This window comes from Myxocyprinus asiaticus, chromosome 3 (genome assembly GCF_019703515.2).
Source record: "Myxocyprinus asiaticus isolate MX2 ecotype Aquarium Trade chromosome 3, UBuf_Myxa_2, whole genome shotgun sequence".
NCBI lineage: Eukaryota > Metazoa > Chordata > Actinopteri > Cypriniformes > Catostomidae > Myxocyprinus > Myxocyprinus asiaticus.
In genome coordinates, this window is record NC_059346.1 from 35,336,893 (window position 1) to 35,351,123 (window position 14,231).

Consider the following 14,231-nt stretch of genomic DNA (forward strand, 5'->3'; position numbering starts at 1 on the left):
CACCATGCCAGCTGATTGGCTTAATATATCACATGCGATGGATAAAAGCATCTGCCAAATGCAAAAATGTAAATGTAATGTAAATGTGAGTGAGCCGATTGGCTAACAGATAAGTTTAAAGAACCAATCAGCTTGCACCATGTAGAGTTTCATGCCTGAACATTAGTCATTTGATCCAGTTCTCAGACATGCCTACAAAAAATATTACAAAATTTAAAATATTGCAGCCAATATTGAAAAATATAAAACAGCACGCATATACACTCACTGAGCTCTTTATTAGGAACACCTGTACACCTACTTATTCATGTGATAATCTAATCAGCCAATCGTGTAGCAGCAGTGTAATGCATGTTTAATTTGTTTACATTCTCATTTCATGAAGCTAATGCACTTACACGCTATACGTGGCCATAATATGTGCTGGTTACACTCTGTTATAGTCATTTATGAATACACTGTTACCACTGCAAAGATGAGTGTATAAAAGTGTTAATGTGCAGAATAAAGACAAAAGAATGATGATAGCCTTTCTTTGGGCAGATGTGTGAATGGCTTTTGCTGCAGATGGCACACGAGTGAATGGGCAGTTGAGAGAATTTGAGTAGATTTGATTCTTTTTGTAGACTAATTATCTGTGCAGAACTCCACAGATTTCCACAGAAATTAAACACCATTCACTGATTCACAAAATTCTACACATCCCTGGCCATTGCACGTTTATTTATGAAATATTTGATTACCTAATTCGATAACCAAGAAGAGTGTATTACTTGCAGATCCGTTTAACACATTTTACCATGTTTAAATTCATTCTGCAGAATTCAACAGATTTTGCCCCAGATTTTGAATAAAGTCAACAGACTACGTCTAGGCATGCAAATAACAGAGATTATATTTTGAAGACACTTTATCTGGATTTACACTATCCAGTCAAACTGCATTTAACTTGTGGTTATTCCAAGTGTAACAAAGTTATTGGAAACAGTAAATGACTGTTGCTGCACTATAATGGTGACACATCTGGAATGTGGAAGTCATAGAAACCCAGTTTGTTCTGTGATGCAATGAGGAAACAACAACATGCCCATTTGTGCTTGAGCTTAATGAAGACGAGAGACTAGTGGATGACTCACTTCGTGAGTGTGTAGGTCTTATTCACAGATAACTTACACGTAAGGGATAATCTACAGTCAGTCTTAATTGCAAAAATAAACCTGACAGTGTGATCTTGCTTCAGCCTAAATGGATTTGCTTTGTGATAGTAGTCAGCTGACTGTACATTATCCTGCTTATTACAGCTTTTACCAAATAAATAAACAAACATGAAATAATGATTTTGAGTTCAAGTTACTTTGTTATGTGAGAAGAGACAGCAGAGTGTTATGAGAGACATTAACAGAGTTTAGTTGGATAGGGATATTGTTTTTCTGGGACAACAATCAATCCAGAATGCAACAATTGACCAATCAGGATCAAGTATTCCAAAGAGCCTTGTAATGAATACAAACAACTATGGTGGGAGAGTAAAGATATGCTCATCAATTTATAGCGTTAAAAAGAACCATTCGTGGGCTATATACTGGTGTTGCTTGAGCTAAATATTTGATTTGACAACCTAGAGGACTGGAGGTAGCCCAAAACATTGTGTAATTCCTAAAAAAATGTGTGTTTACTCTATGGATAAATCCTTTGAGGTGAGAGTGGTGACCAAAGCTGAAAACTCATTCTCTCCCAGTCGGCTGCTGCGGGAAGCCTGTCTCTCTCTTCTTCTCATTTAAAGCCCCAATATACTTCTGGAGAAGTTCTTCTTCGTTCTACATTCAGGGGTAAAAAGAAGACCTAAACAGCCAAGCAATGTTTTACAGTTTGCAAACATTCATACACCAGCCACACCGCTGTGGGAGGCATTTAGAATTACATTTAAATATGAGGATGCTCAGTAAAACCTTAACTAATGTGACTTTAAAATGTGTTATCAATGACTTTATGCCTCATTTGATGACTGGAATTCACCTGAGGTCAGTAAAAGAAGTTGTTTTAACCACTCAAGGATGGTTTAAAGTAATATATATGCTGTAGAATATGTTTAATTTGTTTACATTCTCAATTCATGTAGCAAATGCGCTTACACGCTATACGCGGCCATAATATACACCGGCAACACTCTGTTATAGTCATTTATGATGACACTGATACCACTGCAAAGATGAGTTTATAAAAGTGTTAATGTACAGAATAAAGACAAAAGAATGATGATAGGCTTACTTTGGGCAGATGTGTATGGCTTTCACTGCAGATTTAAGTAGATTTGATTCCTTTTGTAGACTAATTAAACAAAAAGAAAATCACATGACATGGTCTTGGAAAATGTGTTGGTAATTTGCATCATCTCGCTTATAACTCGCTATAAACTTTTATGGCCATATATCAAATTTCTGTATGGGAAGAGATGTGGAATACATTTTAACTATAATGTTTTGTATGCTCATATTAACACTATTTACTGTATTTATTTATTTATTTTTTCTCCTGTTTTCTCCCCAATTTTGGCATGCTCAATTCCCAATGCACTCTAAGTCCTCATGGTGGCATAGTGACTTGCCTCAATCTGGGTGGCAGAGGACGAATCTCAGTTGCCTCTGCATCTGAGTCAGTCAATCCACGCATCTTATCACGTGGCTTGTTGAGTGCTCACACTATTCTCTGCGGCATCCACGCACAGCTCACCGAGAGCAAAACCACATTATAGTGACCACAAGGAGGTTAACCCAATGTGACTCTACCCACCCTAGCAACCGGGCCAATTAGTTGCTTAGGAAGCCTGACTGGAGTCACTCAGCACGCCCTGGATTCGAACTTGCTACTCAAGGTGTGGTAGTCAGCGTCTTTACTTGCTGAGCTACACAGGCCCCCCACTATTTACTCTATTAAACCAAGCCAAATAAAAAAAACTTATGTTTATGTGTCTATGTTTTCTCAATTGCTTTAAAAATAATACTTACAATTATACAGCAACAAGCATATGTCATGTATCTATTACTATTCATTTTTAATTGTCACCTTATTTTCATATCATTTACTTACAGTAAACACCAGAGGTGTCATGATAACACAGATGTGTGCCTTTAAATGAACAGAAGCGTTCACTAAAACCAGCTCACTAACAGACCATTTTACGTTTGATTTCAAGTCATTTTAAGTTCAATTTGATTCTGACGTGACCAGAAGAGGTGTTGTCCCTGCCGTTTAGTTTTTTTACTCAGAAATTAATCTGCCCGCTTCTACCAGTTCGCTCTGTTCACGTCAGTCTGCAGATCTGCTGCGAGCATTATAGGCGGGATGGGTATTATCGCATTGAAGAATGAATGACAGGGTAATGACCAATCAAATCAAAGTGGAGACGTTGCCACCTCTCCTCCACCTATATTCCACGGCTACCACACTCACATTCACGGCACGCTTTAGGAGCTCAATGAGATTGCAATGAGCTGAATGGAGGCAAGTTTATCTGCCGCTGTCACTATTGGACATTGTAATTTTAGAAATATGACTGCTATACACATTATTTGAGCTCACATTTCATAATATTTAATTTAAATATGTACAGTCGATTATTTTCCTCATATGAATTTTTTGAGAAGGCACTACCTCCTCAGAGAAAATGTCACTGCCTGACATTCATTAAAACATCTCTTTTCGTGTTCCAAAAAATAAAGTCAAGTGAGAAAGGTCAGAACATTGGCAGGATTATCATGTTTTGGGTGAACTATTCCTTTTCCTAAAAAAGGTGCAAACAGTATATTGCTTATTTATTTACATGAATAGTAACTCAAATGGGACGGTACTATTGTTTCCCTTTCTGTAGGAGCCGAGACCATCAAGAAGTACTGGAGCCGATATTACCAAGGATCCCAAGGTGTGGTGTTTGTCCTCAACAGTGCTGCATCAGATGAGGAGATGGAGCTGTCCCGATCTGAGCTCCACTTGGCCCTGCAACATCCTCAGCTCTGTACCCTTCCTTTCCTCATTCTCGCCAATCACCAGGATTCACCGGCTGCCCGCTATTTACCGGAGGTATGGTAACTTTCCACACTAAATATAGCTCTAAAGGCCATGCCTGGCCCTTAACACCCATCCTTCTCTGTGATCCACCGCTGTTGAGGATTGCTGGCCTCTGTATGTACACACTCTCTGAAGTGTTTGGACGATGGGAAGTGTGCATTTTGGAGGGCGTCCTGTTGCCATGCAATGAGAGCTTTTGTTTATGGGTCAGACTTGGAGATGGCTGACCAGGGTTCCAACGCAGTTGGAATAGGATGTTGTGGGGAGCTCCCCCTCCCAACATTATCCCAAAGCCAGAGCTGACCATATAAACATGCTGTGACGTGGGCCGTCTGACTAATAGCCTCTTTCCACATGCTGAGAAAGTCCGGTAGAGGTTGTTCTCCATAAGAAGTATGACTGAGCTACAGGAGGCACTTTAAGTTTTGTAAGTATGTATTAAATCCAGAGACAGATGTAAATATGACAATCTGGCACTCTGAGTTATGCATTAAAGACAGGAAATCATCAATCTATGTTCATACCATACATACACTATAAAGGTTACATACAGTAGGTTACAAGCATTTAATCTTGTTATCATTAATCTTGTGGTTGTAGTGGTCTATATATATATATATATATATATATATATATATATATATATATATATATATATATATTCATTTTTTTCACATTTTGTTATGTTGCAGCCTTGTGCTAAAATGCTTGAAAGAATTTTTTTTACATCAACCTACAATCCATATCCCATAATGACAAAGCAAAAAACAGATTTTTTATAACTTTGCAAATTTATTAAAAAGAAAGAACTGAAATATCACATTGACATAAGTATTCAGACCCTTAACTCAGTACTTAGTTGAAGCACCTTTTGCAGCGATTGCAGCCTCTAGTCTTTTTGGGTATTATGTGACAGGCTTTGCACACCTTGATTTGGGGATTTTCTGCCATTCTTCTCTGCAGATCCTCTGAAGTTCTGTCAGGTTGGATCTGGACCGTCGGTGGACAGTCATTTTCAGGTCTCTCCAGAGATGTTCGATTGGGTTCAAGTCCGGGCTTTGGCTGGACCACTCAAGACATTCACAGAGTTGTCCCTAAGCCACTCTTGTGTTGTCTTGGCTGTGTGTTTAGGATCTATGTCCTTCTGGAAGTTGAACCTTCGGCCCAGTCTGAGGTCCTGAGTGCTCTGGACCAGGTTTTCATTAAGGATATCTCTGTATTTTGCTGCGTTCAGCTTTCCTTCAACCCTGAACAGCATAATGCTACCACTACCATGCTTCACTGTTGGGATGGTATTGCACAGGTGATGAGTGGTGCCTGTTACTTATCTGTTACTCACTCGACGTTGTGTCGATGTAGTGACACTAGGGGTCACTCTTGGGAGCCCGAGACACCTCTGGTCTTTGATAAAAGGCCAATGAAAATTGGCGAGTGGTATTTGCATGCCACTCCCCCGGACATACGGGTATAAAAGGAGCTGGTATGCAACCACTTGTTCAGATTTTCTCTTTGGAGCTAAACGGTCATGCTCATTGAGCTGAATTCTTACTGTTCATTCACCTCTGCTGGATCTGACGGCGCATTTCAGCGGCTTCTCCCTCCTCTGCACTGGTGCACTGCAGGGAGTATATTTTCTGAAAGAGTACATTTCTCTAAAAGAGTATATTTTTCTAAAAGAGCAGCACACACGGAACGTCTTTTTAAAGACGCGTCTTTTTAAAGATGCCTTTCCGATTGTGTGTTATTACTGGTTGCGGTCGTTACCTCTCAACTTCAGACACTCATGATCGCTGTCTTTCGTGTCTGGGTGCGACCCACACGGAGGCAGTGTTCGTGAATGGTTCATGTTCTCACTGTGAGAACAGGACCATGGGAACGTAGCGGTCGCGGGTTGCTTTCGTAAGAAAGCAAGCCACCCCAGCGGCTCCCCGCCTCGGTCCTTCTACCTACGGGTTTGAGGCCAGTGCGGCTAGCACTGAGGGCAATTTGGGGACCCCAATGGGATCGCCTCCGCCGGGTATCCCCCGCGGACCTCCCATTCCCCAGCATGCTCGTCTGCCCCCAATCGGGCTTCCGGATGAGTCTGCTGGCTCGTCTCACACCGAGTCTGGCCTCTTGTTCGGAGCCCGCAAAGCTGATGAGCTCTCGAGTGCAGCATCGGAGAGTGGGCTTGTCCAGTCGGACGCAGAAGACTCAGCTGGGCTCCCCCCTTCGGGGACGATTGCCCAGTCACAGGCTGATGCAGAGATGATGCACATGCTTTCCCGGGCGGCCGCTCAAAGCAGCCATGCCCCGCTCCAGTGCCTTTCTTCCCAGAAGTGCACGAGGAGCTGATGAAATTGTGGGGGGCACCTTTTACTGCCCGGTCCCGATTCCTCAGTTCCCCCGCCCTCACTACCCTCGATGGCGGAGGGGCTATACAGTGATTCCCCTGGTGGATAAGGTGCTCGTGGTGCACCTATGCCCGCAGAGTACCGCCACCTGTGCGGACACCCAAAGCTCCCATCCAAGCCCTGTAGGTTCATGTCGTCCCTGACAGCTAAAGCCTACAGTGCTGCTGGACAAACCGCCTCTGCCCTGCACGCCATGGCTCTCCTGCAGGTCCACCAAGCCAAGGCGTTAAAAGAACTGCACGAGGGTAGTTCCGCCCCAGACCTGATGCAGGAACTGCGCTCGGTGACCAACCTCGCTCTCCGAGCGACGAAGGTCACGTCACGGTTTTTCGTGCGGACGATGTCCACATTAGTGGTCCAGGAGCGCCACCTTTGGCTCAACCTGGTCGAGATGGGTGAGGCCGACAAGACACGGTTCCTTGCTGCCCCCATTTCCCAGGCTGGCCTATTCGGCGACACCGTCGAGGACTTTGCCCAGCAGTTCTTGATGGTGTAGCAGCAGACGGAGGCTATCCGGCATATCCTGCCCTGGCGTGGCTCAATATCCCACACCCCATCTGCTCGTCGCCAAGGGCGTCCCCCTGTGGTGACTGCACCAGCTCCGCCGCAGCCCACCCCTTTGGCCCAGCCCCGGCGTGGAGCCCACCGCAGGAAGCAGACGCCACCCGTCTCACAGTTGGCCACTAAGAACCCACGAAGGTCGTCAAAGCGCCCCTGAGACAGGTGACCCAGGGTTGAAGAAACTCACTCAACTGGAGCTGGTAGGAAGACCACTCCATCCCCCAGTGGAGGGCCAGGTGGAGAATCTTTTGTTGCCTTTTTGTTTGATTTTGCCACATGCCCAAGTGGCTGAGGTACCCAACAGTTCAGCAAAAGAGCGGTTTCCTCCTTCCCTGGGTCAAATACCCAGTGTGCACGGTCATCGTCACGACCACCATCCACGGGTTTTTCCTTTCAGGATTGGCGCTCCAGCGGTGGTCTCCCCACCCCTGTGCGCCCAGCTGTGGCACACATCCGCCCCCAATGTGACAGTCTCCATGGGTCACGAGGACAGACCTCTTCCTCCCCCGTCCCAGGCTGTTCCGGGGTGGTCACAAGGAGCCAGGTAAGTGCTTTGATGTCCTTAGACTCAGCACGGCCACGACATGGTGTGGTTGCTACCCTCCTATGCAAGGGTGCGATAGAACCTGTCCCTCCGGCCGAGATGAAGAAGGCGTTTTACAGCCCCTACTTCATTGTGCCGAAAAAAGGCGGTGGGTTGCGGCCAATCTTGGACCTGCAAGTACTGAACCGGGCTTTACACAGACTCCCGTTCAAGATGCTGACGCAAAAACGCATTCTGGCGAGCGTCCGGCATCAAGAATGGTTCACGGCGGTAGACCTGAAGGACGCGTACTTCCACGTCTCGATTCTACCTCGACACAGACCCTTCCTGCGGTTTGCATTCGAGGGTCAGGCGTATCAGTACAAGGTCCTCCATTTCCAAGTCGCAGAGGCAGCCCTTGCCCCGTTAAGGGAAGTGGGCATTCACATTCTCAACTATCTCGATGATTGGCTAATCCTAGCTCACTCTCGGGACATGTTGTGTGCACACAGGGACTTGGTGCTCTTTCACCTCAGGCGACTAGGGCTTCGGGTCAACTGAGGAAAGAGCAAGCTCCTCCCGGTTCAGAGCATCTCTTTCCTCGGTTTGGAGTTGGACTCAGTCTCTTTGACAGCGCGCCTCACGAACGAGTGCACACAGTCAGTGCTGGTCTGTTTGAAGGCATTCAAACGGAAAACAGCGGTTCCACTGAAACTCTTTCAGAGGCTCCTGGGGCATATGGCATCCACAGCGGTGGCCACCCCACTCGGGTTGATGCATATGAGACCGCTTCAGCACTGGCTTCAGACTCGAGTCCCGAGATGGGCATGGCGCTGCGGGACACATCGCGTGGTCATCACGCCGGTCTGTCGCTGTCTTTTCAGCCCTTGGACTGACCTCTCATTTCTACGGGCAGGTGTTCCCCTAGAGCATGTCTCCAGGTGCGTCATGGTCATGACAGATGCCTCCAAAATGGGCTGGGGCGCTTGTTGCAACGGGCATGCAGCCGCCAGCTTATGGACGGGCCCACGACTGCATTGGCACATCAACTGCTTCAAGTTGTTGGCAATTCTGCTCACCCTGTGGAGGTTCCAGCCGTTGAGCCAGGGCAAGCACGTGTTAGTTCGGACAGACAACACGGCAACGGTAGCATATGTCAACCGCCAAGGCGGTCTGCGCTCTCGTTGTATGTCACAACTCGCCCGCCATCTCCTCTTCTGGAGTCAGCAGCACTTCAAGTTGCTGCGAGCCACTCACATTCCGGACGACCTCAACACTACAGTGGATGCGCTGTCACAGCAGGTTACCTTCAGGGGAGAGTGGAGACTCCACCCTCAGGTGGTGCAGCTGATCTGGAGTCGATTCGGACAGGCACAGGTAGACCTTTCCGCCTCCCGAGAATCCTCCCACTGCCCGCTCTGGTACGCCCTGACTGAGGCACCCCTCGGCATAGACGCGCTGGCACACAGCTGGCCTCCTGGCCTACGCAAATATGCGTTTCCCCCAGTGGGCCTACTTGCACAGACTCTGTGCAAGGTCAGGGAGGATGAGGAACAGGTTGTCCTGGTAGCACCCTACTGGCCCACCCAGATGTGGTTCTTGGACCTCACGCTCCTTGTGACAGCCCCCCCCCCGGCGAATTCCCCTGAGGAAGGACCTTCTTTCTCAGGGTTGGGGCACCATCTGGCACCCGTGACCAGACCTCTGAAATCTCCATGTCTGGCCCCTGGACGGGACGCGGAAGACCTAAGCGGCCTACCACCCACGGTGGTAGACACGATCACTCAGGCTAGGGCCCCCTCTACGAGGCGCCTGTATGCCTTTAAGTGGCGTCTGTTCGCTAAGTGGTGTTCTTCCCAACGGGAAGACCCCCAGAGATGTGCAGTCGGATCGGTGCTTTCCTTCCTGCAGGAGAGGTTGGAAGGGCGGCTGTCCCCTTCCACCTTGAAGGTGTACGTTGCTGCTATAGCAGCACACCACGACACAGTGGACGGTAAGTCCTTAGGGAAGCACGACCTGATCATCAGTTTCCTGAGAGGTGCCAGGAGGCTGAATCCCTCCAGACCACGCCTCGTTCCCTCATGGGACCTCTCTGTAGTTCTTTAGGGTCTACAGAGAGCCCCCTTTGAGCCTTTGCAGTCAGTTGAGCTTAAGGCACTCTCTTTGAAGACTGCCCTCTCTGTCAGCGAAACGTGCCTGGAGTTTGGACCGGGCTACTCTCACGTGGTTACGCAAGTAACCAGGACATTTTCCTCCAGACATGACGCTTGGAATTGAGGCCAAACAGTTCAATCTTTGTTTCATCAGACCAGAGAATCTTGTTTCTCACAGTCTGAGAGTCCTTCAGGTGCTTTTTTATGTGTCTTGCTCTGCGGAAAGGCTTCCGTCTAACCACTCTGCCATAAAGCCCAGATCAGTGGAGTGTTGCAGTGATGGTTGTCCTTCTGCAAGTTTCTCCCATCTCCACACATGATCTCTGGAGCTCAACCATAGTGACCATCGGGTTCTTGGTCACCTCTCTTACCAAGGCCCTTCTCCCCCGATTTCTCAGTTTGACAAGTGCTTCATAGGCCCTATTTACACCTTGCATCAACATGCATTTGCGGTAATTGGATCGCTATCGGATAGAATTTTACCACATTAAATGAAAGGTGTAAGTGCAACCAAGACAATCTGATCACTGAAACCACATTCAGAGGTGGTCAGGGATGGATTCTGACCACAATCAAAGGTGTAAATGCAAATGTGTTGTCGGTACCTGAATACAACTACGTAAGTAATTAATTGTGTGATGAGGTTAGTCTACAGTCATCCGTTGTTTTGTGAAGAACACAACAGACACTGCCATCTTGCAATTCTCACCTGAATTAGTGAAAACCCTGACTGTCAAAGTGATAGAAAGCATTTTAATTATCCATAAATTTTTTCATTTGCTAATAGAAAGAGATTTTTTCGTTTCCACAGTCTCTTATGTTATAGTATAAGTAGCATTTTCCATTTTGTGGGGGTAACTTTTTATTTATTTATTTATTTATTTTTTATCCCCTTTTCTCCACAATTTGGAATGCCCAATTTCCACTACTTAGTAGGTCCTCGTGGTGGTGCGGTTACTCAGCTCAATCCGGGTGGCGGAGGACAAATCTCAGTTGCCTCTGCTTCTGAGACAATCTGCAACATAAGAGACTGTGGAAACGAAAAAATCTCTTTCTATTAGTGAATGAAAAAATTTATGGATAATTAAAATGCTTTCTATCACTTTGACAGTCAGGGTTTTTCCTTCATTGAACATGTTTTGGTGGCTGCCAAAGCTCAATTTCAGGTCGATTTAATGGTAGTCATCTCGTGTTCGTAGCTTTGTAAGTGCTAAATAAGCTTTGCATCTTAACACGTGGCTCGTTGTGCATGACACCGTGGAGATTCCGCATGTGGAGGCTCATGCTACTCTCCGCGATCCATGCACAACTTACCACACACCCCATTGAGAGCGAGAACCCCTAATCACGACCACGAGGAGGTTACCCCATGTGACTCTACCCTCCCTAGCAACCGGGCCAATTTGGTTGCTTAAGAAACCTGGCTGGAATCACTCAGCACGCCCTGGATTCGAACTCGCGAGTCCAGGGGTGGTAGTCAGCATCAATACTCGCTGAGCTACCCAGGCCCCCCTTGCGTGGGTAACTTTGATAGGATCTCTAGGATCACAGTGAAGATGCATTTGACTGCAAGTTGTAAATGGAACCTAGCTAAACAATATCCAGATATTATCCAGATATGAAACGCATGTTAATTTAAGGTGTAAATGGGGACATAGGGGTTATTTCCTTAACATCCCTTCAAGATGTACAAATCAGTATTGTCTCGTTTAAGAGTGATTTAATATCAGTAAAGAAAAAAGTATGCTTTGTCAAGGTTAAGACAGAAGAAATAAAGTTGAAACAGAAGAAAAGTTAGGGAATCGTCTTCCACGAAGAGCACACTGCTCCCTAGTCCATCATGAACAAGCGGGTAAAGATGGTATCAGGCTAAGAGTTCAAGCCTCTGATAAGATGTAGACAACAGATTGAGCTGAGGAGTTTATGCCAAGTTAATCCTTCTACTGTTGACTTAGCAAGAATTACTTGACTCTTCTTATCTGGTCAGGCCAAAGATACAACCAACATTCCTGAATTTTGCATTTCCCATATTTTTTTTTTTTAATGTAAACTGAAATTCTTTTGTTAGCAGATTGGTGTTTTGTTGACAATTACACACCCAGCACACTGCAACTTCACTTACATACTGTGTGCATATTTACTGTATACACGTAAATACATCTAAAAGTGTTCATAAATCTTTATGACAAATATTAAGTTTCCTCCAGTCTGGCATCTAACAACTTTTGGTTGTCTGTGGCGCTATACGGGAAACTAAAGCTGCTTTCTGCTAATTCTGATTATGTCACCAGTCAACAAATGTGACTCATGACTGTAAAAGGAAGAGCATTTGCTCATTGTCGTCACATGTGAAAGTGACACCTACCCTCCTCCAGTGTGGTTCTGTTCGACGTGGGATGTTTTGGCTAGCCACCTCCAATTTCTACTTATGTTTTACTTAGAAAACCTTCTCGACATGTATTGTGGTTGTAGTGATAACTAAACTGGCAATAAGAGAAGGAGCCTCAAAAGTATTTCAAACAAGCCTCTTGCCAACTCTCAACAACAGGAAATATGCAAGAGAAGTTTTGACAATGGAAATTACATTTACATTTTTACATTTGGCAGACACTTTTATCCAAAGCGACTTACAGTGCCCTTATTACAGGGACAATCCCCCTGGAGCAACCTGGAGTTAAGTGCCTTGCTCAAGGACACAGTGGTGATGGCTGTGGGGATTGAACCAACAACATTTTGCTTACCAGTTCAGTGCTTTAGTCCACTATACCACCACCACTCCTCTGTATCAAATAGGATCACACAATACTCCAAGCATTGTTATGTGATGGACAAAAGGAAATTTCAAGCATGTGTGTTGGTGTGCTTATATTAGCTTCTCTGAGAGCATAGCAGGATGTCCTCACAAAAGGGTACAGACAACAGCTAATGTCAAAGATCTAACCAACTAACTTACACTGGTCTGCTTTTTTAATTGATTTGCATAGCCTATAAGCCTATAGGGTTATGTGCCGCCATACAGTAAATACCATGGTATTGACTAACGGCACGTGTGACATATGTCCTGTATGACTTGTGCCAGCTGTGGAAAATCTTGTACATTATTTGATGTTAACTTCACTTACTTGGTGGCAATCTGAGGAATACCACACATACCATTCTTTTGTTTATCTCATAAATATGGTCAGTTTCATCTGATCAGCACAAACCACATTACTGGGGAGTTTGCCATGTGTTTCCTGGACTATTTTTAGCAGTTAAAGTCACAGAGAGCGATTGACCTCTTTTAGCTGTTTGCAAACACTTCCAGAGCCACGTGAGTTTGGCTTAGACAGGCAATACGTTTTTTTGCCATAGGCCTTTTGTTTGACCACAGTGCCATCTCAGTACATGCTCTGTATCAGGTGTCTGTAACCCTTACATGATGCTTGCAAATCTGGAGCATTGAATGGGATATGACCTGACTTAGTTTTCATCTGTGTGTGTGTGGAAAGAGTCCCCTTTAACTGTCCCAGGTAAGAAGTTACAGTTCATGGCATCAATATCTGAGGCTGAAATCCAGGGCACACATGTGAGGTATAATATTAAAAAGCCTTGATTAATATAAGGCTATAACATCAAAGGAAAAGTTCACCCAAATATGAAAATTCCGTAATTATTAACTCACCCTAATGTCACTCCAAACCCGCATGACTTGGAATGGAAAGCGCAAATGGTAATTAAAAAAAAAGTCTTCACAGGGTTTTATTGCCATAATGACAGCAAATGGTGACTCCAGTCTGTCAAGCTCGAAAAAGGGCAAAAAACACCATAAAACATCAATAAAAGCAAAGACTTTTTAGCAGAGACTAGCCACTTCTATTAAAATGAATGGGATAAATTGGAATGCCCAACGGTTAAAAGATGTAGAAAGGAAGTCATGCCTTATAGGTAAAAGAGCCAGTCACCTTTTAGATACAGACATCGCCAACTCGAAAATGCACATGCGCATTAGCTATACAAGCCAGGAAAATTTATTTTTTTTATTTTTTTTATTTTTTTTGCATAATCTGAGGTAAAGAATGACAATGTAAGATTCCAGTGTTGTCAGTTTTTACTGCTGATTTGAAATATGTTCTTTGATCATAATCTTGACCAACCGTTTTTGAGCTTTCAGTCTTTCTCCATTCAATTAGGTAGGAGCTGCTCTTCTATGCCGTTTGTTTACAGAAAATTAGCTGCCTGAGAGTGTTCCAAAGATGGCCGCCAGGGCACTGACTTGCTAGAAAGTCTTTGGTAAAAGTAATCAATACAACTCATGCACATCGCACATTTGGTCACGAGACGCTATGAGAACCAATGAGATTTGATATTCGACATAGCTGCCATGTAAGATTTACACGCTTTATTAATGAAATGATTTGATTTAACATTTCGTTATGTTCATCACAGAATGTGATCTTATAGCTTCAGAAGACTTGGATTACTTTTACTGTGGTTTTATGGTGTTTTCTTTTTGGGGCTTGACAGACTGGAGTCTTTGTGATAAATAACCCTGTA

At 44.9% G+C, this 14,231-nt stretch overlaps 1 protein-coding gene across 2 annotated transcripts in view; it reads left to right on the forward strand.

Moving 5' to 3' along the window:
- The window catches only part of LOC127429904 (ADP-ribosylation factor-like protein 15), a 224,428-nt gene that overhangs the window by 104,061 nt on the left and 106,136 nt on the right, over positions 1 to 14,231 (forward strand). For both annotated transcript variants that reach the window (XM_051679265.1, XM_051679271.1), the window contains exon 4: positions 3,869 to 4,077. In XM_051679265.1, coding sequence (XP_051535225.1) covers positions 3,869 to 4,077 — 209 coding nt within the window. The remainder of the gene's footprint in view (positions 1 to 3,868; positions 4,078 to 14,231) is intronic.